This window comes from Bombina bombina, chromosome 3 (assembly GCF_027579735.1).
Source record: "Bombina bombina isolate aBomBom1 chromosome 3, aBomBom1.pri, whole genome shotgun sequence".
Taxonomy (NCBI): domain Eukaryota; kingdom Metazoa; phylum Chordata; class Amphibia; order Anura; family Bombinatoridae; genus Bombina; species Bombina bombina.
Genome location: NC_069501.1, coordinates 981765076 through 981789430, shown reverse-complemented (window position 1 = coordinate 981789430; position 24355 = coordinate 981765076). Strand labels below are relative to the sequence as shown.

At 40.4% G+C, this 24355-nt stretch overlaps 1 protein-coding gene across 1 annotated transcript; it reads left to right on the top strand.

Annotated features, from left to right (window-relative positions):
* The first annotated feature begins 274 nt into the window (after positions 1–274).
* Positions 275–17628, top strand: LOC128654249 (uncharacterized). The gene is made up of 3 exons (XM_053708082.1): positions 275–619; positions 1132–1276; positions 14746–17628. The coding sequence occupies exon 3, from the start codon at positions 14754–14756 to the stop codon at positions 16899–16901; it is 2148 nt and encodes a 715-aa protein (XP_053564057.1). The 5' UTR covers positions 275–619; positions 1132–1276; positions 14746–14753; the 3' UTR covers positions 16902–17628.
* The last annotated feature ends 6727 nt before the right edge of the window (positions 17629–24355 follow it).

Sequence of the window (24355 nt, the reverse complement as noted above, 5' to 3'; positions counted from 1 at the left end):
CTGGAGGAAACACAATAGAATCACTGTCATCCAGAGTAACTAAAATCTCCCTTAAAAAAAGTCGAAGGTGTTCAAGTTTAAACCTAAAAGAGACCACTTCTGAATCTGTGGCAAGACACTTCCAGAGTCAGAAAGTTCACCCTAAGATAGGACCTCCATACCCTCCAATTCAGAACTCTGTGTGGGTATATCTGAGATCGCCATTGTAATAATGGCATGATCGGAATTCACATATGGTCTGGAAGGGGTATATATATATACATATATATATGGTATATGTATTCTACAAGAACTCAGCTGAATGGTCAAGAAGGGGTTAACTCCTCATTCAGATACTAGGTCACTATGGAATGTAGAAAGATCACATTACCAGACCCCCATCTGAGAAGGATGACCAGCTGGCTTAAGATCCTTTGTCTAAGGCTAATGCCATTCCCTACCCCCAAAGCACATGCAGGATGAAACCATATACTCTTAAAATTACAATGGGGGCTTGCTTATGAGTGACATCATCATTGTGGGAGGGATGAAAAACTTACAATAAAAGTAGCAGGAATACTGGAGTTCACTCTCTTTCACTCTTTTTCAATTGGAATGGTGACCACAGCTAACATCAGAAGTAAGTGATCCTTACAGACACATAATTTCAGCACACCATACTTTCACATAGATTGGGCAAATGTATTAGTGTAATATTGATGTATAGTTCACTGCTGAGTATTTATAAGTGATTTGCATATGTGTAATTTATATTTAATCTGCATATTGTAATAATGTTTAATTAGCCTCATTGTAATAAAAGTTTTGTTACTGCTGGAATAAGACTTCGTGAGTTTATGACCTTACAAGTAGTTTAAGCTAGTGATTGTGTGTTAATATTATATAGTGGGTATAATAATTCATAAGGGATTATTAAATGTAATATTAGCCTTTCACTAAAGTGTATAGCAAATAGATACTAAGATTTATAGAGTCTTAGGTACCATTTAAATGCAGTTATTTAATTGGCGAGCCAGAATTTTCTTACCAACTACACTTGTTTTAAGGGGGGACTAATCCAGGTTCTTTTTATAATACAAGTGTGATTTTTGGACGAAAATTGAACCTAGTTTTTGCTATACTGTTTTTGAGTTGAGCGTTTCAGCAGTAAAGTCTTTGGCCAAGACTACAGATCCAGAGAGGCATTACCTAAGGATCAGTTGAACCAGACGCAGAGAAAATCATATCGCGCAGGACGTGAATCTGATTTGCTGGCAGTCTGAAGACACTTTAAAGTGTGAGTATGGAATTAATTGTTAAATATGCAGAATGTAGCACATTTGAGCCTATTGTTGATGAAAATACTGACATAGTTAAAAGACTGAAAGATGTGTGGTTGCAATGTGAGAATGAGAATAAGCTTATTGATAAAAAAAAGGTTTTGTTTAACAAAAGAAAAATCCAAATTACAGAATTGCATGAAACTGTTGTTAGCTATCAAAGACCAAATGAATAGAGCAATCTTTGAACATTCTCCCCCAATAGCCATGTTAACAGAGATCAATTGTAACACATTAGATGAGAATTGCCCCACATGTGGGGTAAATGCAGAATATATTAATACTTTAGAAGAAAATTATGACGCAAGAGGCCAACTTATTGCTTCATTGAGACAGGGACTTGCAAACTTAACCCCTGTTGCAGTATTAAATGAGGACAATGCATGTGTGTCGCAGGAAGATGGGGCACATGTTGATGGGGGAAGGGTGCAAAGCCCACATGTTGATGGGGGGAGGGTGCCTATTCCACACAGTGAGGAAAGATTGGATCACACACAAAATACAGAGAGCACACACATTCCAATACTAACCCCACAGATAACTAGGCCAAGAACATTAAACACAGAACATCAAACAGATACTTTATCACTAACACCCAGTGTAAGATCCAGGGGAAGAAATTTAACTCAATCGCAAAATTTACTTTTTTCTACCACCTCTGCTGAAACATCATCCCTGGTATCAACTACTCTTATAAAACAAGATAGAGATAAAGTAATGAGACAACTGGTAAAGTTAAAACCTCTCTTTCCAGTGTATGATGTTAAAGCAGATGTTTTCACTAACATGTCAAATTTTGAGTCTGCAGTAAAACAATACATGCTGTCACATAAGGAAGCATGCTTTTTGTTAAAAATGTGGCTTCCAGGCAGCATTGCAGCTAGATTACAATCACCAGTTGCAGGCCCAGTTAATTTGAACACAGATTGGTTTAAGGAGGATAAATGGGGTTCAGATGGGGACAGATTAAAAGCTGTTTGTAAACTAGTGACAGGGAGTAGAGATTTGGACAGTCACTCTCTTGCAGAAATGCAAGTAGCATTAAATGATGACCCATGGGTATTTGCAGCTAAATTTGAACAATTATATAGACTGACACACAGAATTTCACCAGAACAAACACCTCATGATATGTTGCAGTATTTAATTAAAAAATTCACATATTTGGAACCTAGCATACAAATGATGGCTGAGGAAAAGAATACACTAGAGGGTGTGTTATCTATTATAGGTAAGGCTAGGCAGAACATTTTAAAGAAAAAGAACACAGGGCAACACAGAATTGCTGTGGTAACCACTAATGAAGGGAAACAAAAATATTCAGAGGGTCACTTCAAAGGTACTTGCCATTACTGCAATAAATATGGGCACAGACGAGTAGATTGCAGATTCTTAAAGAGAATTCAGAAGGAAACTGAGGGAGGGCAGGAAAGATTACATCCCTCTGCACCTCCAAAAGAAAGCTATGCACATAATTGGGTAGGGAAAAATAACAAGATTAAGCCCCCAGATAAAACAGGACAGGAATACACCCCAAAGCTTAGGCCTGGTACTAATCTGTATGGCCCAGCGCATGAGGCTTTGAGAGTGATGACTGTGGGGGGAGGGGAAGTGGGATATCATGAAAAGAATTATGAAAATAATTCTCCTCTGATATCCTGCTCTGACTGACTACCTCAGGCCCTGGATGACATGGTCCCTATATGTAACACCTTTAGGGATCATTCTGGACATCCCTGTGTCTATGGTGTGATTGAGGGCCATCGCACAAAACTCCTCATAGACACAGGAGCTTCAGTAACTTTGACAGACTTACCATTAAGTCCCCCACAAGGGACAAGACAGACATTTCTTGTGGGACTTGGGGGATCCCAGTCCCAAGCATCCCTTATCCCAAATGTGACTATGACACTAGGTAATCAGTGGACTAAGGAAATTCCCATTTGGCAGAGCAAAAACACAGAGGGTACAATACTTGGTGCTGATATAATGAGATCAGAAGGGATGATAGTGGACCTATGTAACAATGTTTTGTGGAGGGATACTAGAGGGAGAAAACCTGTAATATTAGATGACTCTTACATCAGTCCCATAGCATCCATTGCATCAATTCCTTCAGAAAGGGTGTGGCCGGATACTGAAAGTCACCCTGATTTGAAGAGATTGGTCATGGATTTCCCTGACATATGGGCTCAACATAAGAATGATTGTGGCGAAGCAATTGAAAGGGACGTAAATGGACTTCCGGTGGGGGGCGGAGCTAGCAGAGGCACGCTAGCACGATGCTCTGAGGGAAAGAGCTAACTTCCACACATCCCACAGCGCACAGCTTCCTTGGCCCTATTCGACTAGGGGCCTGGAAGGCCTAGACAGCGCTAGGAAGTCCTATACAGACGCCGCCGGCCCTGTCGGATAGGGCTCAGCGAAGGTGACCAAAATTCTCACTGTTTTTCCAAGCAGGCGCTGAAGTGGTAGATGCGGTAAGCTGCAAGAGGGTAATACTGGCAACTCTCTGTTACCGGCCCCACGGAAAGCCAAGGCGACCTGCGGACCCAGCTGCTTTGCTTACGAACGGGTGGTAAACCAGAGGAAGAAGTAGCAGCTTCAATACACACAGGAGCACAAAGGCAGCTGCTTACGGAATGTAGCCGGGTCCTCCTGACATAGAGCCACACAACAACGGAAGAGAGGGGAGGAGGCCAGACGCTGTCTCCCGGCGGCCAGAAAGCTGGAGTGGCTGATGAAGGCGGTAGCACAAGAGGAGAAACGGCAAACAGCGCTAATCCCCACAACTATCAGGTTCGGCCCTCGCTTCAATCCTGAGGTATAGGCAAGATACTCCTGCAGATATGTGAGTAACTTTATTATTACTACTATATGTGCTTAAGCGCTATTTTCTGCTGACATAAGTGGGCTGACAGGCTGCAAGAGGGTTAATGGAAGTGTGGGGACTGTGTTAGCAATCGCATTTAACACGCTGCTTGCCTGCATTTAACAAGCTCTGCATGTGGCCTTACTACTAACACAATAACGCTTCAGACTGGTCTGTATCCTAACGCACTAAAGAGCTTTCTGACTTGCTCATTGAGACCCTAACTACAAAGATAGAACTGAGACCTGCTGGGCTACAAGTTCTCTTCACCACCTCACCACTGTGTATAATTACATTTAAAAAGCCTCTTGCTGTTTTCTGGGCTATACAGTGTGCAAAGCACCTCTTAAAAGACTGGCGGAAGCTATAGGGCCTCTGGACATACTGCAAGTGGGCAATTAGCCCGTTCAGGACAAGAAGGATCCTTTTTCAGTCAGGCGGCCCTATCATAAGCCCTGCACAGCCCACTCTGTTTCTACAGTAGCGCCAAGGCACCAGCCAGAAAAATTTAGCTGTAAAGATTATCTCATACCTGGAAGTGACAGTCGGGCATTTTGGTTCTGGAGGTTCACAAGAGATAAAGAGAATGTGAAAGCCACTATTAAAGAACCGTTATATATCTTTGGCTCCTGCTGGACTCTAATCTATATAAGGAACACAGACTCTGATATACAAAGGAAACCCTACAATTGACTGGGACAGTTTTTGGTCCTAAGGGACACGGGGTGACTTGGTTGATTATTTAATCTGTGTCTCTTGTTCCCTTATTTTTTGTTTTTTTTCTTTTCTCTTTCTCTCCTTTTGCATTTTTCTTTCTTCCTCTTCTTTCGCTATCTTTTTCTTTTATCTAACACTATAGCAATGAAACTACAAATGTGATTGGGGCACCCTAACTTTAATGGTTTCAATTGTCTTTGCTCCTTCTCTTTTTTTCTTTCTCTCTTGCTTCTTCTGGTTGGCCTGTGTCATTTGCTCGCTCCTTCTCACTCTTTTTCCTATTCTTAAAAATTCAAAAATATCTCCCGTATCTGCAACCTCTATCAAACCAGGGAATAGTCATTGTGAGGGTCTGATTACAATAGGGTAAACTTGCGTGTTGGGAAAAAATTCTTTTTTTTTTTTTTTTTTCCTTCTTTTTTTTCTTTTTATGTATTGCATAGAAGTATATTGGCTTGTATTCCCTTTCAAGTTTTGTTGTTTACCTGTTTGATTGCTCTCTCAACCGAAGGTGTATAGTTTGCGTAACCTCCTTAGCTAGGAGCAGGGAGGAAAAGGGGCAGGGTAGCTATTGGCTGTATCTTAAGGCTCTTTTCCAGGATTACCTATGTTATAGAAAGCTGGTTATTAGACTCCTGGATCTATTGTGTGCAAGAGTACGCAGTTTCTGAATTTGTGAATTAATCTGGGTAATTGGTTATATCTTAAAGCAATACCTGTCTAGGGGTACAATTCTAGGAACAACAAATTCTTACACCTCTCAATTTAACCAGCTGTGCAAAGCAATTGCTTGTTGAGTTTATTAGCCTAGAATATAGATATAATAACTCTTAGGTGATATTGTGTACAACACCCCCTTAAACTCTCACTCACACTAACAGACCACTGTCCAGTTGGCTTATTTCTGACTGGTTTATTTTTTTTCACTACTAATCCCTCACTTTACACACCCACTACCTCTCACTTTTTTTTGGCCCATCAGGGCGTTAGTATCTAGTCTTTTTTTTTTTTTTTTTTTTTTTTTTTTTCTTCTCTTTGTTTTTTCTTTGTCACCAATCACGTGCACCTCACTATTGGGACAGAGATCTTTCTGCCCTACTTTCCCATGGACAAATATATGTCACAATCTAAACCCAATTCTCCAGCGATGCCACCTAGGCAGAAAGACAAAAAGGCTAAATCCACGGAACAGGAGGTCCATAATGACTCCAACATAAGTAACATTGACACAGCAGCACTCCTACACCAAATATCTCTACTCTTTACACCGCAGTTTGAAGGGCTGAAACAAGAAATTTCCAATCTATCAACAGAGGTTAAACAGATTGCACCTAGACTTCTAGAATTAGAAACCAGAGTTTCAGATGCTGAAGACAAAATACACACGATAGAACAGACTACTACCGCGCAAGAAAAAACCTTGCACATACTACAGGCAAGATTAGAAGATCTAGAAGATAGATCACGCCGCAATAACCTAAGAGTTATTGGGCTACCTGAAACTGTAGAATTTTCAGACCTCTTGAAATTTGCCTCCTCGACACTCCCACAGTTAGTTGGTAGCTGTATAGAGAATTTGGTAATCCCAGTGGAAAGGGCCCATAGAATAGGAGCACTACGTAAACAACTAGATGGGTCCCTAAAACCCAGACCTGTAATTATAAAGTTTTTAAACTTTCAGGATAAGTTTCATTTGCTCAGGCTTTATCGTAAAAACAATGGAATCATGTTAGGCCAAACAAGGCTTCTCTTGTTTCAAGACTTTTCAATGGAAACACAAGCTAAACGGAAGGTAATGGCACCATACTGCTCCAGACTTATTAAAGCCAATATTAAGGCGAGGCTTGTGTACCCAGCCAAGATCTTGCTGGAGAAGGATGGTGCCACACTCGCGTTTACCAAACCAGAGGAAATCCAAGCTTTTTGTTCAGACAGTGGGATCCTATAAAGTTATAAGGTTTTTGTTATGGCGGGGTTCTGCGGTTGGAGGAAAGGTTACTCCGCCGCAGCCAGGAGGTTTTTTTTCCCTTCTCTTTCCCCCTTTCCCTTTTTTCCCGTATCTTCCCCTTCCCCTCACCAGTTAAGTAATAAAGATGCATAAATTAAAGTTGTTATCTTGGAATATTGGGGGAATCTCCTCACCAATCAAACGGAAATTAATGATAAAACACCTCGGGGTTTATAAACCCGATATAGCTTTTATTCAAGAGACCCATCTCCCCCCGGTAGAAGCATTGAAACTTAAAAGCAAATGGGTTGGTGAGGTGTTATTTACACCTTATACCAAAAAGAAAAGAGGTCTGGCCATCTTGTTAAATAAACAGCTAGAGTACCAGGTAGTCTCAGCAGAAAATGACCTAGAAGGAAGATATCAAATCGTTAAAATTCAGATTAATCAAAACCCATATGTATTCTGCAACTTATACGGACCCAACAAAACAGAGAGAGGATTTTGGGAACTTTTAGGTAATAAGCTACATAATTTTATTGGGGAGAATATAGTTATGGTTGGTGATTATAATATGACATTCTCACACACTTTAGATAGATTTAATAGTAAATCCACTGACAAAAAGGTCAGGGAAGCAAAGCTACTTGCTAAACTCTGCCAGAAGCTGTCCCTAAAGGATATTTGGCGAATCCAACACCCAGATCAGAGGGAATATACATGCGAATCTAAATCCTTTAGATCCTTCTCGAGAATAGATTTCTTTCTAATCTCTAGTCAAATGTTGCGGTCAGATATTAAATCGGACATTAAAGAAATCAAATTATCTGACCACGCAATAATCTCACTAGAAATCCAGAATAGAATATCACTTCGGGCTAGTAACGCGCGCTTGTTCTTCCCTCAATATCTTTCTCATAATATTAAATTCTCTACGTGGCTGCAACAGAGGTGGAAAGAGTTCTTTGATTTCAATAAGAACTATTTGAGTAAGCCTGAAATTCTTTGGGAAACGGCAAAGGCTGTTATGAGGGGCGAAATAAAAGCATACTTGATCAGGGAGAAGGCCAAAAGAAAACAGCGAGAGGAACAGCTAGCTAACACGCTTAGGAATAAATACGCTCAATATATTCGGAATCCTTCTGCAGGAAATTGGAACAAATACAAAAAGGCTAAATTGGAACGAGACCTCTTCTTTAAACAATTAATGACTGTAGATGACTTGAAGCAAAAAGCTTTTTTTGCAGGTAGCCAAGGTATATCGGCTAAAACACTAGCTAGAATGGTAAAGGCCAGACAACAAAAAAACTATATTCCAGCTATTAAATATCAAGGTAAAAGACTGATCAAGAGCTCAGAGATAAGAGAAGCCTTCCTAGACTACTTCCAAAAAGTATACTCCTCCACATCAATAGATGTAGTCAATAAAGATTATTTTTGGGGACAGATTAAGTTACCACAGGCTTCATCTCAGGATATACAAATACTTAATGAACCTATTACGATCCAAGAGATTTCAGATGCGATAAATAACTTAAAATCAGGCAAAGCGCCTGGTCCGGACGATCTTCCGGCCGAATACTATAAACTCCTACGCGAGCAAATTCTCCCTCTTCTCCAGTCTCTATTTAATGAGTATTTTATTAATAATAAAGTTCAGTCTTCCTTATTTTCTGCTTCACACGTGGTTCTGATCCTGAAAAAAGGAAAAGACCCTGAAGCACCAGCATCCTACAGACCTATCTCACTCCTTAATCAGGATTACAAACTGCTGACAGCTATTATCGCGAATAGGCTTAAAAGTTGTCTAGATTATATAATACATCCTGATCAAATGGGGTTTATGCGAGGTCGTAATCCTGTCAAAAATATTCGGAAAGCACAATTGGTATTAGACTTTTTTGCAAATAAAACATTTCAGAAATCCCATACTAGACCTGATCTAGCAATCTTAACAGTCGATGCCGATAAGGCATTCGACTCAATCGGATGGGACCACGTCTTCAGGTCACTGGAAGGTTTTGGTCTGTCGGGCTGTTTCCACAAGTTTATACAGAGGCTCTATAGTAACCCGCTGTCAGCAATTATTATCAATGGAGAAACATCAAACAGATTTCCATTGGGGAGAGGGACGCGGCAGGGTTGCCCGTTATCCCCTCTATTATTTAATCTATCCTTAGAGCCCCTGGCAATATATTTGCGTCAGGAAGTAAAAGGAATTAGAATAGGTACCCAAAAAATCGTACTCTCGCTCTTTGCAGACGATCTGCTCCTGTTTCTTAGTAATACTGCGCAGGCTATACCTCAAGTTCTCCAGATATTTAGTTTGTTTGGATCCTTTTCTGGCTACAGGATTAATAATGAAAAATCAGAACTTTTATGGATATACAAACCAAGTATAGAAGTAATCCACCCCTTTCAGGAAACTACATGTATACGTTACCTAGGAGTATTCCTGAGCAATAACCCTAGGTCATGGTATGAAATGAATATTTCTAAATGTATTATTGACATACAAGATAAACTACAAAATTGGTCCAATCTATTATTAAGTATTTCGGCCAGAATCATGCTTATCAAAACTATTATGTTTCCCAAGCTTTTTTATTTTTTACAGAATTTTCCACTCTTACTATACAATAAAGATATTGCTCGAATTCAGAGGATTTTTAACAACTTTATCTGGCGCGGGAAGAAACCACGCATAGCTTTCTCGACATTAACTCTTCCTAAAGAGCACGGGGGCCTGGCGTGCCCAAATATTAGACTATATAACTATGTATCTGTGGGTAAGTTTGCACTTGATTGGATTACTCAAAGAGAACAAGTTACTTGGTACGACTTGGAGTCATGCCTAATAGCTCCTTTTGACTTAAAAGCGATACTTCACATTCCAGCGCCAAAACTCCCATCTAACATTTCTCAATTCTTTATTTTGAAAGACGTTGTGATCGCTTGGCAGAAGATTAGCAAAGTACTTCAGAGCAATTTTTGCAAATCACAATTCCTTCCTATAATGGGTAACCCCACCTTCTTACCAGGTCTGAAGCCATCTGTATTTCTAGAATGGGCCCTAAAAGGTCTGAAGTCACTTGGTCAATTATGTCTAGATAATAAGTTGGTAATAAGGTCCTTCGAGGAGCTGAAAACCAAATACAATTTAACAAACTCATCCTTTTTTGCTTATCTACAGATAAATCACTGGATAGGGAATTTGAGAATGGAAACAGGACCAGACCTGGAGGCTGGAGAATTAGGGAGAATAATAAAGTTATATCAGGAAGGGAGTAGTAGAACCACCCACTTATACAAAACGCTGATCAGCGCACAAGGGGATCAATATATTGATAGAATAACAGTGAAATGGAAGAAAGCATTTCCTCGGGTGGAAAGGGAGTGGGTCACGACTAGTCTGAGGTTAATATCCAAGGCCACAGTTACAGTTAACTGGCAAGAATCGCATCTCAAGCTGATGAATATGGCATACTTGTCACCTGCTAGAATATCAAAGTGGTCTGGCTCTACAGAACGAGGAGAATGCTATAAATGTAGACAGGCAATGGCAGACTTAATACACTGTATCTGCAATTGCCCTAAGGTAGTTCAATTTTGGAACAAAGTGAATTTTTGGTGCAACAAACTCTTAGATATCCAGATACAGATTACACAAAAGGAGATACTTTTCCTCTTTAATTCTGATTCACCAACAATCAATTATAGATTCTTAAATACAGTAATATTGACAGCTAGAAATGTAATATTTTCGAATTGGAAAAGCAAGGGAAGTTTAAGATTCTCGGAATTCTTGAGTAAAGTACAGCATCAAATAATAATGGAACAATATAACATGAAAAGTCTTAGCAATAAACAACTATATCGATTTTTTGCCAAATGGAATCCTCTGATTCTGGCGCTACCTATAGACTCCCAATTACAATTAATAGCCGCTTTTAGGAAATCTGAGTGGTTTATACAACAGATTGACACTGGAATATTCCCAAGGTCATGGCTATCAGAAATAACCAACTAGCGAGAGAGAAGGGCTCTACTCTCTTCCAGAGGGAGCTTTTCCCCTCCCCCTTCTATACCTTCCACTTTTCCCTCCCCCTTTTTTTTCTCTTTTTTTTTTTTTTTTTTTTTTCTCTCTCTTCTTTTTTTCTTTTTTTTCTTCTTTTTTTGTTGTCCTCTTCCTTATAAGCTGATCTCAGGATTCATATAAACTGGAATTGGCCATACATTCAGGTTTAGAACTTTTTACTTTTATCTATCCTAATAGAGCTAGATGTCGTTTGTAGACCCCGTCATAAGCTCAGTGGTTACTATAAGTTAGAACGTCCAACATACCTTAGATATAGAAGAAAAGGGATAGGAGTAAATGATTGTTCAATAACCTACTTTCAATTCTGTTAAGGAACAATTGAGATGTGAGTGTTCCTGTTTGTCCTTTTGATGTAATGAAAACAGAAAAAACCCAGCTCGGTGCACAAATATTGCCCTCACTGAGATGATTAACCAATTGTTAGAAAAGTACATAGGTTATGTTATTATGTTTCGCATATGCTTTGTATCATGCTTTACCTTGCCCTGTGAGGCATAAAAGGTTTGTGTTATTTGATTGTACACTGTGCTGGACTAAAATAAATATTTAAAAAAAAAAAAAGAATGATTGTGGCATATTAAAAGGCATTGAAATCAATATTGTAGGCCCTGACCCCCCTCCACAAAGACAGTATCGTTTTCCAGCAGAAGCTATTGAACCTGTGAGGCAAATTATTAGTCAGCTTGAAAGCCAAGGGATAATTAGGAAATGTTCCTCCTCTAATAATTCTCCTTTGTGGCCAGTAAGGAAAGCAAATAATACTTGGAGGTTAACTGCTGATTTTCGTATGGTGAATAAAGTTACCCCACCTGTTACAAATCTAGTTGCTTCTACTCCTGAAGTGGTATCCAAACTGAGTGCCACATGTAGGTGGTATTCTGTTCTGGATATAAGTAATGGTTTTTGGAGTGTCAGATTAGCCCCAGAGTGCCAATATAAGTTTGCTTTCTGCTTTGATAACATGCAATTTTGCTTCAATTCGCTTCCTCAGGGCTTCCACAGCTCGCCTACATACTTTCACCAAGCATTAGCAGAGGTATTAAAAACATTCTCAGTCCCAGAAAGTATCATACAGTATGTAGATGATATTTTGTTACAAACAGAGACAGTAGAGGAACATTTGGAGCGGCTGAATGAACTGTTTGGCTTGATTGCTGAATCTGGCCTCAAGTTAAACACTTCAAAAGTACAATTAATGAGACAAAAGGTGACATTTTTGGGAGTATCAATACAAAGGGGTACAAGATGCCCTACTAGAGAACGAGTTACAGCCATACTTCAGGTGCCCAGACCTTTGCATAGGCAGTCCTTAAGACAATTCTTAGGCTTGGTAAATTTTTCTCGTGATTTCATTGAAGGGTTTGCTGAAAAAGCAAAACCTCTCTATGATCTTTTGAAAGGGGAGGATGTTGGGAAAATTCCTTGGAATACAGAACATGAGGAAGCATTTAAAGTGTTAAAGGAAGGTTTAGCATCAGCCCCTGCCCTTGCCACAGTGGAGAGGGAGGCCCCTTTTGCTTTACAAACATACACATCTGACACTTCAATTTCCACAGTCCTACTGCAGGAGAAGGCTGAAAAATGGAGGCCTGTTGGCTATTTTTCCAGGCTTCTTACTCCAGTAGAGAAAGGTTATGACGCATGTATCAAGGCTTTGCTAGGGGTGCATTGGTCAGTTCAGGCTACTGAGCATATAGTGGGATTTGGGAAGCTCATCCTCCAAACACCACATACCCCTATAAAGCTGTTATTGGAGAAATCATTAAGTGGGGTTTCAACACAAAGAGTGACTAGGTGGTTAATAGATTTGCAACATCGTGACAACACTGTACAACACAATGCAAAATACACATTACCCCAACTAATGCACACTCAGGGTGAACCCCATGACTGCACAGAGACATTCACACACAGGGAATCGCCTCATAAATTGTTCAGGGACAAAACTTCTCCCCAGGATTTACAAATTTATGTAGATGGCTCAAGATTTTGGCAGGATGGTCAATTTAATACTGGTTTTGCTATTTGGGTCCCCTCGCAACAATTAGCTCTTAAATTTATGTTACCAAGATCATTCTCAGCACAGAGAGCAGAATTAGAAGCCATTTCTATGGCTTGCCACAGGTTTGACACACAAGACATTTGTATATACAGTGACAGTGCCTATGTGACCAGATCACTGACAGAGTACTTACCAATTTGGAATCTAAGGGGAATGGTAGACTCAGCAGGCAAACCATTGTCACATGTTCAAGCCCTTAAGAAATTGGTAGATTGGGGAACACAGCACCCATTGCAGTCAGCTATTGTTAAAGTTAAGGCACACACACATTTCACAGATGCACATTCACAAGGGAATGCACATGTGGACATGTTAGCCAAACAGGCAGCTGTAGATGGGGAACCATGGCAATCAGATGAGAATGACAGTGAGACACAGGAAGCATGGAGAGAGCATGTTACATCTAAAGATACAATGGTACACATAGCAAAGATTACAATGGTAGATTCAGAGGTACCTGATTTGAAAACAGAACAAGCTAAAGATCCTAACCTTTTCCCTCTGTTACAGGAACAGCAAACACTCCCAAATGGTTATTCAATTTGTAATGGGTTAATATGTTACTCTAATCCCAATGATCCACAGGCTAAATTGGTTTTTGTGGTCCCAAGTCATTTGCAGGGACCTATAACACAGCAAACACATTCTTTTCTTGGGCATATTGGGCAAAGTGCATTAGAGTACCATTTAAGGCAAACATTTCATTGGCCAGATTTAGCAGAAACCTGTTTAAAATGTGTACAAGAATGTTTAATTTGTGCTCAAATTAATCCACGCCCTAAAGGTCAGAGACCCATTCTCCAGAGAATACCAGTAGCAGATGGCCCCTGGAAAGCTATCCAAATTGATTTTATAGGCCCACTTCCACTATCAAAGGGGGGTCTCAGGTATGCCCTAGTAATTGTAGATATTTTTTCAAAATGGGTTGAGGCTATTCCACTTCGTTGTGATACTGCACAGGCTACTGCCAGAGCACTGTGGGAACATGTTTTCTCAAGATGGGGGTTTCCAACACTCATTGAATCAGACAGGGGTACACATTTTACAGGTCAGGTAATGCAAAATCTCTGTGCCCTACTGGGAATACAGACAAGATTTCATGTACCATATCATCCACAATCCTCTGGTATAGTTGAGCGCATGAATCGCACATTAAAAACAAAATTGTCAAAAATGCTTTCCCAGTATGGTAAATCATGGGTCACACATCTTCCAGCAGTTCTAATGGCTATTAGAGCTACACCATCAAATGCTACCAAGTGTTCTCCCTATGAGCTCATGACAGGGAGAAAGATGGCATTAGGCCACCCAGGTGAACCACAATTGTCTACTCCCTTGAGAGAATCTGTGTCTAGAGATCAATATCTCTCCCAAATTCAGGAGCAGTTGAGCTCACTGCTAATTTTTGCTGCCTCTAATATGGCCCCAACAGATTGTAAATTTTCATCTACACCTCAAACACCTCTGTTTGAGAAGGGGGATTGATCATGATTAAAAATTTTCGCAAAAATTCTCCCTGGGATGCAAATTGGGAAGGACCTTATAGAATTTTGGACAAATTGGGTAATACTGTAATTAAAATAGAAAGATCAACCCCTGGGAAAACCAGAAGGCAGCCTGGTTACAAATGGGTCCATGTTGACCAATGTAAATTGTATAGAGGGACAGCTGTCCCAGATGTAGATATTTCTGCTAAGAACTGATATTCTCTTAATCTTTTTTTGACAGATTTCATTATGTGGAGCCTGAGAGGAATGATCGCCACAAACCTATTTGTATTTGTGTGGGTGTTATTGCAAAAACTTCCAATCTGTGACTGTAATGAACTTTCAATCACAAACCTCACAAGGAGTCGTAGATGGAGCTCAAGCAGCATCATCAGAGGATGGACAGGCTTATGGAGCTCTCAAGACCTTCACAAAGATTGTTTGGGAAAATTGACTTTTAATGTGGGTGGGAAAATTGAAATATTTGCAGAAAAACATCAAGACAATTTAATTGGTTTTTGGAGGGTCAATCAGGGTAATAAAGTTGAATGGGAATGTAAGTGGGTGGCTTGGGGAAAATGGACTGTAGGTCTGGTGGGAGAAGGTGTTTCTGTGTCTACAACATTTACAAATCCTATTCACACTATAAATGGCGATAACTATAATATAACCAAGGTTATATTTGAACAACAAATTGGAGAAGGGATTAATTGGAGGGTTACAGCTGCCAACTTTGGTGGAGGGATTGAAGTATACTTAAAAATAGATCAAATAAAGGAAACAACCACATTTACGCCTTTGATCTATTCTACTTTAATCACTACACCAAAGATGAAACATTATGACAATACTCCAATGTGTAAGGGGAAAAGTGTTGTTTCTAGTGGTCCATTTCAAACAAGTACAATCAAGCCAACTCCAGTATTGAGGGATGCCACATTCCAATTTATCACGTGGAAGATTAAAATAATAGATTGGCTAGTTTCCACACATTACCAAAATTGTTCCAGAATTACTGCCACTATGGAAAAAGCATTAGTTAAGTGGGCAGAAGGTACTAGGAGAAGGACTAGGAGGGATATCATGGATACAGTTTTGGGAGGTGTGGGAACAGGGCTAGGTGTGGTAAATTCCATTGACATATCCAGCTTAACAGCAACCTTACAGTCTCAGGGGATGTTAAATGCAAAAGGGATTCATACGCAACAAATGATAAACACTCTGGTAGAGACACTGACACAGACAGTCATTCAGGTTCAGGGTCCTGCCATTCAACATACAGAGGAAATACTGATAGGAGTAATTAGCAGGTTAAGGGAAGTATCCTGGGATTTTGTGTGTATTTCCATGCAAACAGAATTATCAACTGACTTTAAATTAATAGCACAGGCTATGGAAAATAACCATACACCTTTGGGAGGGTGGGAGCAGTCTGTTGTTAACAGTTTTGCATCAAAACACAGAGAATTATGGTTAAACAGTTGGTTGGGCTGCAGGGAAAATATATGCAGGGCTACTTCACTTGTGCCCACTAGTGGTACCTATCAGAATGTTTATCATTTGTTTTCACTAGGAACACCTGTCACAGAATCTCATGTTTTGCATCATGAGTTAGAGTTCCCAAATTTTATATGGAATGGTTCCCATATGGAACAGGTAGATATGTCTGGCTGCATAAGGTTTCCTTCTAAAATTTTATGTCTACCCAACCAGGCAAGAATAATTTTTGATTCCTGCTGGCATAATCACTCATATTGCAATGGTTTTGTGGAGAAAGTTAATCCCCAAGATATGATTTTTCCCTTAGGACAAGGAAAGGTGTGTTTTGTTGCATTGAAGCCTAAAGATGAAGTGCATGTATGGTTTGACAGGTGTAATTCAAGGGAACAAATCACACCAGGGATTTATTGTATTACTGGGTACCCTGTGAGGATAAGTTCACTACAGTTTAACTTCACTGTCCCACAGTTACTCACATATAACGCTACCTTGGGGGCTCCACTCATAACCCCAATATTAGTAGATGATGCACCTTGGCAAAAATGGGTAACCTTATTGCAAAAAGACTCTGTGTTACTAGAACATCTTAAAAATTTTGGGGAACGTGTTCATGTAAATTTCTACCATCAGGAACAAGAACTACAAAGGATTGAACATACTTTTACGGAGATGTCAAGTGCAACCTGGTGGCAGAAATTAGCAAATTCCTTTTCGAAACAGTCATCATGGGGTTCTGCATTGGGAAATCTGTTTATACATCCATTTATAATCATATTATTTATTTCTATATTATGTATAATTATTCAAATTTGTATGTGTTGTTATTTAAAATCATTAATTGCACGTGTATATCACTTATATTATGGTATGCGAATGGAAGCGTCTTTAGTACACTAATATAGCCATCACACATAGGTGGGGTTAGGAATCTTCCATCAGATTCACTCATATAAAACAACCATTGGAATGGAAGGGTATGGTAACCTCCATTGCCAAAAGGGGGGAATGTAATAATGGCATGATCTGAATTCACATATGGTCTGGAAGGGGTATATATATATACATATATATATGGTATATGTATTCTACAAGAACTCAGCTGAATGGTCAAGAAGGGGTTAACTCCTCATTCAGATACTAGGTCACTATGGAATGTAGAAAGATCACATTACCAGACCCCCATCTGAGAAGGATGACCAGCTGGCTTAAGATCCTTTGTCTAAGGCTAATGCCATTCCCTACCCCCAAAGCACATGCAGGATGAAACCATATACTCTTAAAATTACAATGGGGGCTTGCTTATGAGTGACATCATCATTGTGGGAGGGATGAAAAACTTACAATAAAAGTAGCAGGAATACTGGAGTTCACTCTCTTTCACTCTTTTTCAATTGGAATGGTGACCACAGCTAACATCAGAAGTAAGTGATCCTTACAGACACATAATTTCAGCACACCATACTTTCACATAGATTGGGCAAATGTATTAGTGTAATATTGATGTATAGTTCACTGCTGAGTATTTATAAGTGATTTGCATATGTGTAATTTATATTTAATCTGCATATTGTAATAATGTTTAATTAGCCTCATTGTAATAAAAGTTTTGTTACTGCTGGAATAAGACTTCGTGAGTTTATGACCTTACAAGTAGTTTAAGCTAGTGATTGTGTGTTAATATTATATAGTGGGTATAATAATTCCTAAGGGATTATTAAATGTAATATTAGCCTTTCACTAAAGTGTATAGCAAATAGATACTAAGATTTATAGAGTCTTATGTACCATTTAAATGCAGTTATTTCAGCCATCAAGGCATCAGATGCTGTATTAACCATATGAGCTATCTTCCTTTTGTGTTTGCCTTGAAATACAGGAAAGGCAGACAAAGCCTCAGAAAGAGTGGAATATATAACAGATGCTATATCCTTCAAAGTAATTGCAGCAGAGGCTGCAGAGGTACTTGGCTCCGCTTGAGCGGGCATTAAGGGCTTTGACGCTTGGGGAGAAAGTTGCGGCATACTCTAAGCAAAACCCTGAGAAATATCTGACAATATTTTATCAAGAAAAATTTGTTCCCTAAATTGTAATGCCCTCTCAATGCATGAGGGACATAAAGTAACAGGGGGTTCCACATTACCATTTAAACACATAGAACATGTACTGTTCAAAAGATCTTCCATGACAAAAATAAGGCAAAAAAACAAACTTGGTAGTTGCCCTTTAAATATATAATAGATCATTAATAAGAGACACACAAAAAAACCTAATATAAATCCTGTCTGTGAAAACCCTCTAAAACATAGAGTACACTGTGCCTTTAAAAAATAAAAACCGGAACAATTTCTTTTTTTTTCTTCTTTTTTTTTAAATATATTTAGCAATATAACAAAATTCTAAAGTTCTTTAAACATCACCGTAGTAAAGAAGCACCTAACTGCCTCACAGCTCTGCTGAGGCACCTACCTGCCCCCACAACATACTGACTCTGCTTGCAGATCCCTAAAACCGCTTGCCGAAATCAACACATGCGGTCAGAAAGAAACATAATTTATGCTTACCTGATAAATTTATTTCTCTTGGGGTGTATCCAGTCCACGGATCATCCATTTCTTGTGGGATATTTTCCTTCCCAACAGGAAGCTGCAAGAGGATCACCCACAGCAGAGCTGTCTATATAGCTCCTCCCCTAACTGCCACCTCCAGTCATTCGACCGAAGACAAGCAAGAGAAAGGAGAAACCATAGGGTGCAGTGGTCACTGTAGTTTAAAAATAAAATATACCTGCCTTAAAATGACAGGGCGGGCCGTGGACTGGATACACCACAAGAGAAATAAATTTATCAGGTAAGCATAAATTATGTTTTCTCTTGTAAGGTGTATCCAGTCCATGGATCATCCATTACTTGTGGGATACCAATACCAAAGCTAAAGCACACGGATGAAGGGAGGGACAAGGCAGGAACTTAAACGGAAGGTACCACTGCCTGTAAAACCTTTCTCCCAAAAATAGCCTCCGAAGAAGCAAAAGTATCAAATTTATAAAACTTTGAAAAAGTATGAAGCGAAGACCAAGTCGCCGCCTTGCAAATTTGTTCAACAGAAGCCTCATTTTTAAAAGCCCATGTGGAAGCCACAGCTCTAGTAGAATGAGCTGTAATCCTTTCAGGAGGCTGCAGGCCAGCAGTCTCATAAGCTAAGCGTATTATACTTCTTAGCCAAAACGAAAGAGAAGTTGCCGAAGCCTTTTGGCCTCTCCTCTGTCCAGAGTAGACAACAAACAAAGCAGATGTTTGACGAAAATCTTTAGTAGCTTGTAAATAAAACTTTAAAGCACGAACCACGTCAAGATTGTGTAATAGACGTTCCTTCTTTGAAGAAGGATTAGGACACAATGACGGATCAACAATCTCCTGATTGATATTCTTATTAGATACCACTTTAGGTAAAAACCCAGGTTTGGTAAGCAAAACTACCTTATCTGCATGGAAGATCAGATAAGGGGAATCACACTGTAAGGCAGATAACTCGGAAACTCTACGAGCCGTGGAAATAGCTACCAAAAACAGAACTTTCCAAGATAAAAGCTTGATATCTATGGAATGAAGAGGTTCAAATGGAACCCCTTTAAGAACTTTAAGAACCAAATTTAAACTCCATGGCGGAGCAACTGGTTTAAACACAGGCTTGATTCTAACTAAAGATTGACAAAACGCCTGAACATCTGGAACATCCGCCAGACGCTTGTGCAAAAGAATAGACAGAGCAGAAATCTGTCCCTTTAAGGAACTAGCTGTTTTTCCCTTTTCCAATCCTTCTTGGAGAAAAGATAATATCCTGGGAATCCTGACTTTACTCCATGAGTAACCTTTGGATTCACACCAATAAAGATATTTACGCCATATCTTATGATAGATTTTCCTGGTGACAGGCTTTCGTGCCTGAATTAAGGTATCAATGACTGACTCGGAGAAGCCACGCTTTGATAAAATCAAGCGTTCAATCTCCAGGCAGTCAGTCTCAGAGAAATTAGATTTGGATGGTTGAAAGGACCCTGAAGTAGAAGGTCCTGTCTCAGAGGCAGAGTCCATGGTGGAAGGGATGACATGTCCACCAGATCTGCATACCAAGTCCTGCGTGGCCACGCAGGTGCTATCAAAATCACAGATGCTCTCTCCTGCTTGATTTTGGCAATCAGACGAGGGAGCAGAGGAAACGGTGGAAACACATAAGCCAGGTTGAAGGACCAAGGTGCTGCTAGAGCATCTATCAGCCTTGCCTTGGGATCCCTGGACCTGGACCCATAACAAGGAAGTTTGGCGTTCTGGCGAGACGCCATGAGATCCAGTTCTGGTTCGCCCCAACGTTGAACCAATTGAGCAAACACCTCCGGATGGAGTTCCCACTCCCCCGGATGAAAAGTCTGTCGACTTAGGTGGCAAGAGTGAATCTCTGCCCAACGAATTATCTTTGAAACTTCCAACATCGCTAGGGAACTCCTTGTTCCCCCTTGATGGTTGATGTAAGCCACAGTCGTGATGTTGTCCGACTGAAATCTGATGAACCTCATTGTCGCTAGCTGAGGCCAAGCTTGAACAGCATTGAATATCGCCCTTAGTTCCAGAATGTTTATTGGGAGGAGGGTCTCCTCCTGAGTCCACGATCCCTGAGCCTTCAGGGAGTTCCAGACTGCCCCCCAGCCTAGAAGGCTGGCATCTGTCGTTACTATTGTCCAATCTGGCCTGCGAAAGGTCATACCTTTGGACAGATGGACCCGAGATAGCCACCAGAGAAGAGAATCCCTGGTCTCTTGATCCAGATTTAGTAGAGGGGACAAATCTGTGTAATCCCCATTCTACTGACTGAGCATGCAGAGTTGCAGCGGTCTGAGATGTAGACGGGCAAACGGCACTATGTCCAATGCTGCTACCATTAAGCCGATTACTTCCATACACTGAGCCACCGAAGGGCGAGAAGTAGAATAAAGAACACGGCAAGAATTTAGAAGTTTTGATAACCTGGTCTCTGTCAGGTAAATCCTCATTTCTACAGAATCTATCAGAGTTCCCAGAAAGGAAACTCTTGTGAGAGGGGATAGAGAACTCTTCTCTTCGTTCACTTTCCACCCGTGTGACCTCAGAAATGCCAGAACTATGTCCGTATGAGACTTGGCAATTTGGAAATTTGACGCCTGTATCAGAATGTCGTCTAAATAAGGGGCCACTGCTATGCCCCGTGGCCTTAGGATCGCCAGAAGTGACCCCAGAACCTTCGAAAAGATTCTTGGAGCTGTAGCTAACCCAAAGGGAAGAGCTGCAAACTGGTAATGCCTGTCCAGGAAGGCAAACCTGAGAAACCGATGATGATCTTTGTGTATCGGAATGTGAAGATAAGCATCCTTTAAATCCACTGTAGTCATGTATTGACCCTCCTGGATCATAGGTAGGATGGTACGAATAGTCTCCATCTTGAATGATGGGACCCTGAGAAATTTGTTTAGGATCTTGAGATCTAAGATTGGTCTGAAGGTTCCCTCTTTTTTGGGAACCACAAACAGATTTGAATAGAAGCCTTGTCCCTGTTCCTCCTTTGGAACTGGGTGGATCACTCCCATAACTTGGAGGTCTTGAACACAATGTAAGAATGCCTCTCTTTTTATCTGGTTTGCAGATAATTGTGAAAGCAGAAATCTCCCCTTTGGAGGGGAAGCTTTGAAGTCCAGAAGATATCCCTGGGATACAATTTCCAACGCCCAGGGATCCTGGACATCTCTTGCCCAAGCCTGGGCAAAGAGAGAAAGTCTGCCCCCTACTAGATCCGTTACCGGATCGGGGGCCAATCCTTCATGCTGTTTTAGAGGCAGCAGCCGGCTTTTTGGCCTGATTACCTTTGTTCCAAGCCTGGTTAGGTCTCCAGACCGACTTGGACTGGGCAAAAGTTCCCTCTTGTTTTGTATTAGAGGAAGTTGATGCCGCGCTCGTCTTAAAGTTTCGAAAGGCACGAAAATTAGTCTGTTTGGCCCTTGATTTATTAGACCTGTCCTGAGGGAGGGCATGACCTTTTCCTCCCGTGATATCAGAAATGATCTCCTTCAAACCAGGCCCGAATAGGGTCTGCCCCTTGAAGGGAATATTAAGAAGCTTAGACTTTGAAGTAACGTCAGCTGACCATGATTTAAGCCATAGCGCCCTACGTGCCTGAATAGCAAAACCAGAATTCTTAGCCGTTAGTTTAGTCAAATGAACAATGGCATCAGAAACAAATGAATTGGCTAGCTTAAGTGCTCTAAGCTTGTCAAGTATATCGTCCAATGGGGTCTCTACCTGTAAAGCCTCTTCCAGAGACTCAAACCAGAAGGCCGCCGCAGCAGTGACTGGGGCAATGCATGCAAGAGGCTGTAGAATAAAACCTTGCTGAATAAACATTTTCTTAAGGTAACCCTCTAACTTTTTATCCATTGGATCTAAGAAAGCACAACTGTCCTCGACGGGGATAGTAGTATGCTTAGCTAGGGTAGACACTGCTCCCTCCACCTTAGGGACCGTTTGCCATAAGTCCCGTGTGGCGGCATCTATTGGAAACAATTTTTTAAAAATAGGAGGGGGAGAGAACGGTACACCTGGTCTATCCCATTCCTTAGTAATAATTTCTGAAAACCTTTTAGGTACTGGAAAAACATCAGTGTAAACAGGCACTGCATAGTGTTTATCCAATCTGCACAATTTCTCTGGCACTGCAATGGTGTCACAGTCATTCAGAGTAGCTAAAACCTCCCTGAGCAACATGCGGAGGTGTTCAAGCTTAAATTTAAATGTTGCCATATCAGAATCAGGTTGAATCATCTTCCCTGAGTCAGAAACATCACCCACAGAAAGAAGCTCTCCTTCCTCAGCTTCTGCATATTGTGAGGGGGTATCAGACATAGCTACTAAAACATCAGAGTGCTCTGTATTTCTTCTAACCCCAGAGCTGTCTCGCTTTCCTTGTAACCCAGGTAGTCTGGATAATACCGCTGACAGTGTATTATCCATGACTGCCGCCATGTCTTGAAAAGTAAACGCCATGGGCGCGCTAGATGTACTTGGCGCCTCTTGAGCGTGAGTCCCTTGAGCGGGAGTCAAAGGCTCTGACACGTGGTGCGAGTTAGTCGGCATAACTTCCCCCTTGTCAGATTCCTCTGGTGATAAATCTCTTAAAGACAGAATATGGTCTTTATAACAAAGTGAAATCAGTACATTTGGTACACATTCTAAGAGGGGGTTCCACCATGGCTTCTAAACATAATGAACAAAGAGTTTCCTCTATGTCAGACATGTTTAAACAGACTAGCAATGAGACCAGCAAGCTTGGAAAACACTTTACAGAAAGTTAACAAGCAAAAAATAAAAACGGTACTGTGCCTTTAAGAAAAATAAAAAATGTCAGTATTTGAAAAACAGTGAAAAAAAGCAGTAAAACAAACAAATTTTTTACAGTGTGTATAATAGGCTAACAGAGCATTGCACCCACTTGCAAATGGATGATTAACCCCTTAGTTTAAAAAATGGATCAAAAAAACGAAATAGACGTTTTTTAACAGTCACAACAAACTGCCACAGCTCTGCTGTGGCCCTACCTTGCCATACAAATGACTTTAGAAAGCACCAAAACCTTTCAGAGAGGTCCTATAGCATTCAGGGAACTCCTTCAAGGAAACTGGATGTCTTAGTCTGCAAAAGTTAATGCGCAATTAGGCGCGAAATTAGGCCCCTCCCACTTCCTGTCTACACAGTGAGAGGCCTAACAGACTATCCCTAGGCAAATTTAAGCCAGCCATGTGGAAAAAACTGGGCCCCAATAAAGTTTATCACCAAAAAGCATATAAAAAACGTTTAAGCACTCCCAGCAAACGTTTAATGTTTCAGTAATTTGAAAAAATAATAAGTGTTACCTCTAATAGTAAGCATGATACTAGTCGTTATTAAATCACTGTAATCAGGCTTAAATAAATCCGGTATCAACAGCATTTTCTAGCATACACATTTCTCTAGAAAAATTTATACTGCACATTCCCCCAAGCTGAAGTTACCTCTCTTTTCAGTTATGTGTGAGAACAGCAATGGATCTTAGTTGCAACCTGCTAAGATCATTAGAGACCACAGGCAGATTCTTCTTCTATTTTCTGCCTGAGACCAAAATAGTACAACTCCGGTACCATTTGAAAATAAACTTTTGAATTGAAGAAAAACAACAAAATTACACCACATCTCTCTAACTGCTTCCATGCTTGTCGAGAGCTGCAAGAGAATGACTGGAGGTGGCAGTTAGGGGAGGAGCTATATAGACAGCTCTGCTGTGGGTGATCCTCTTGC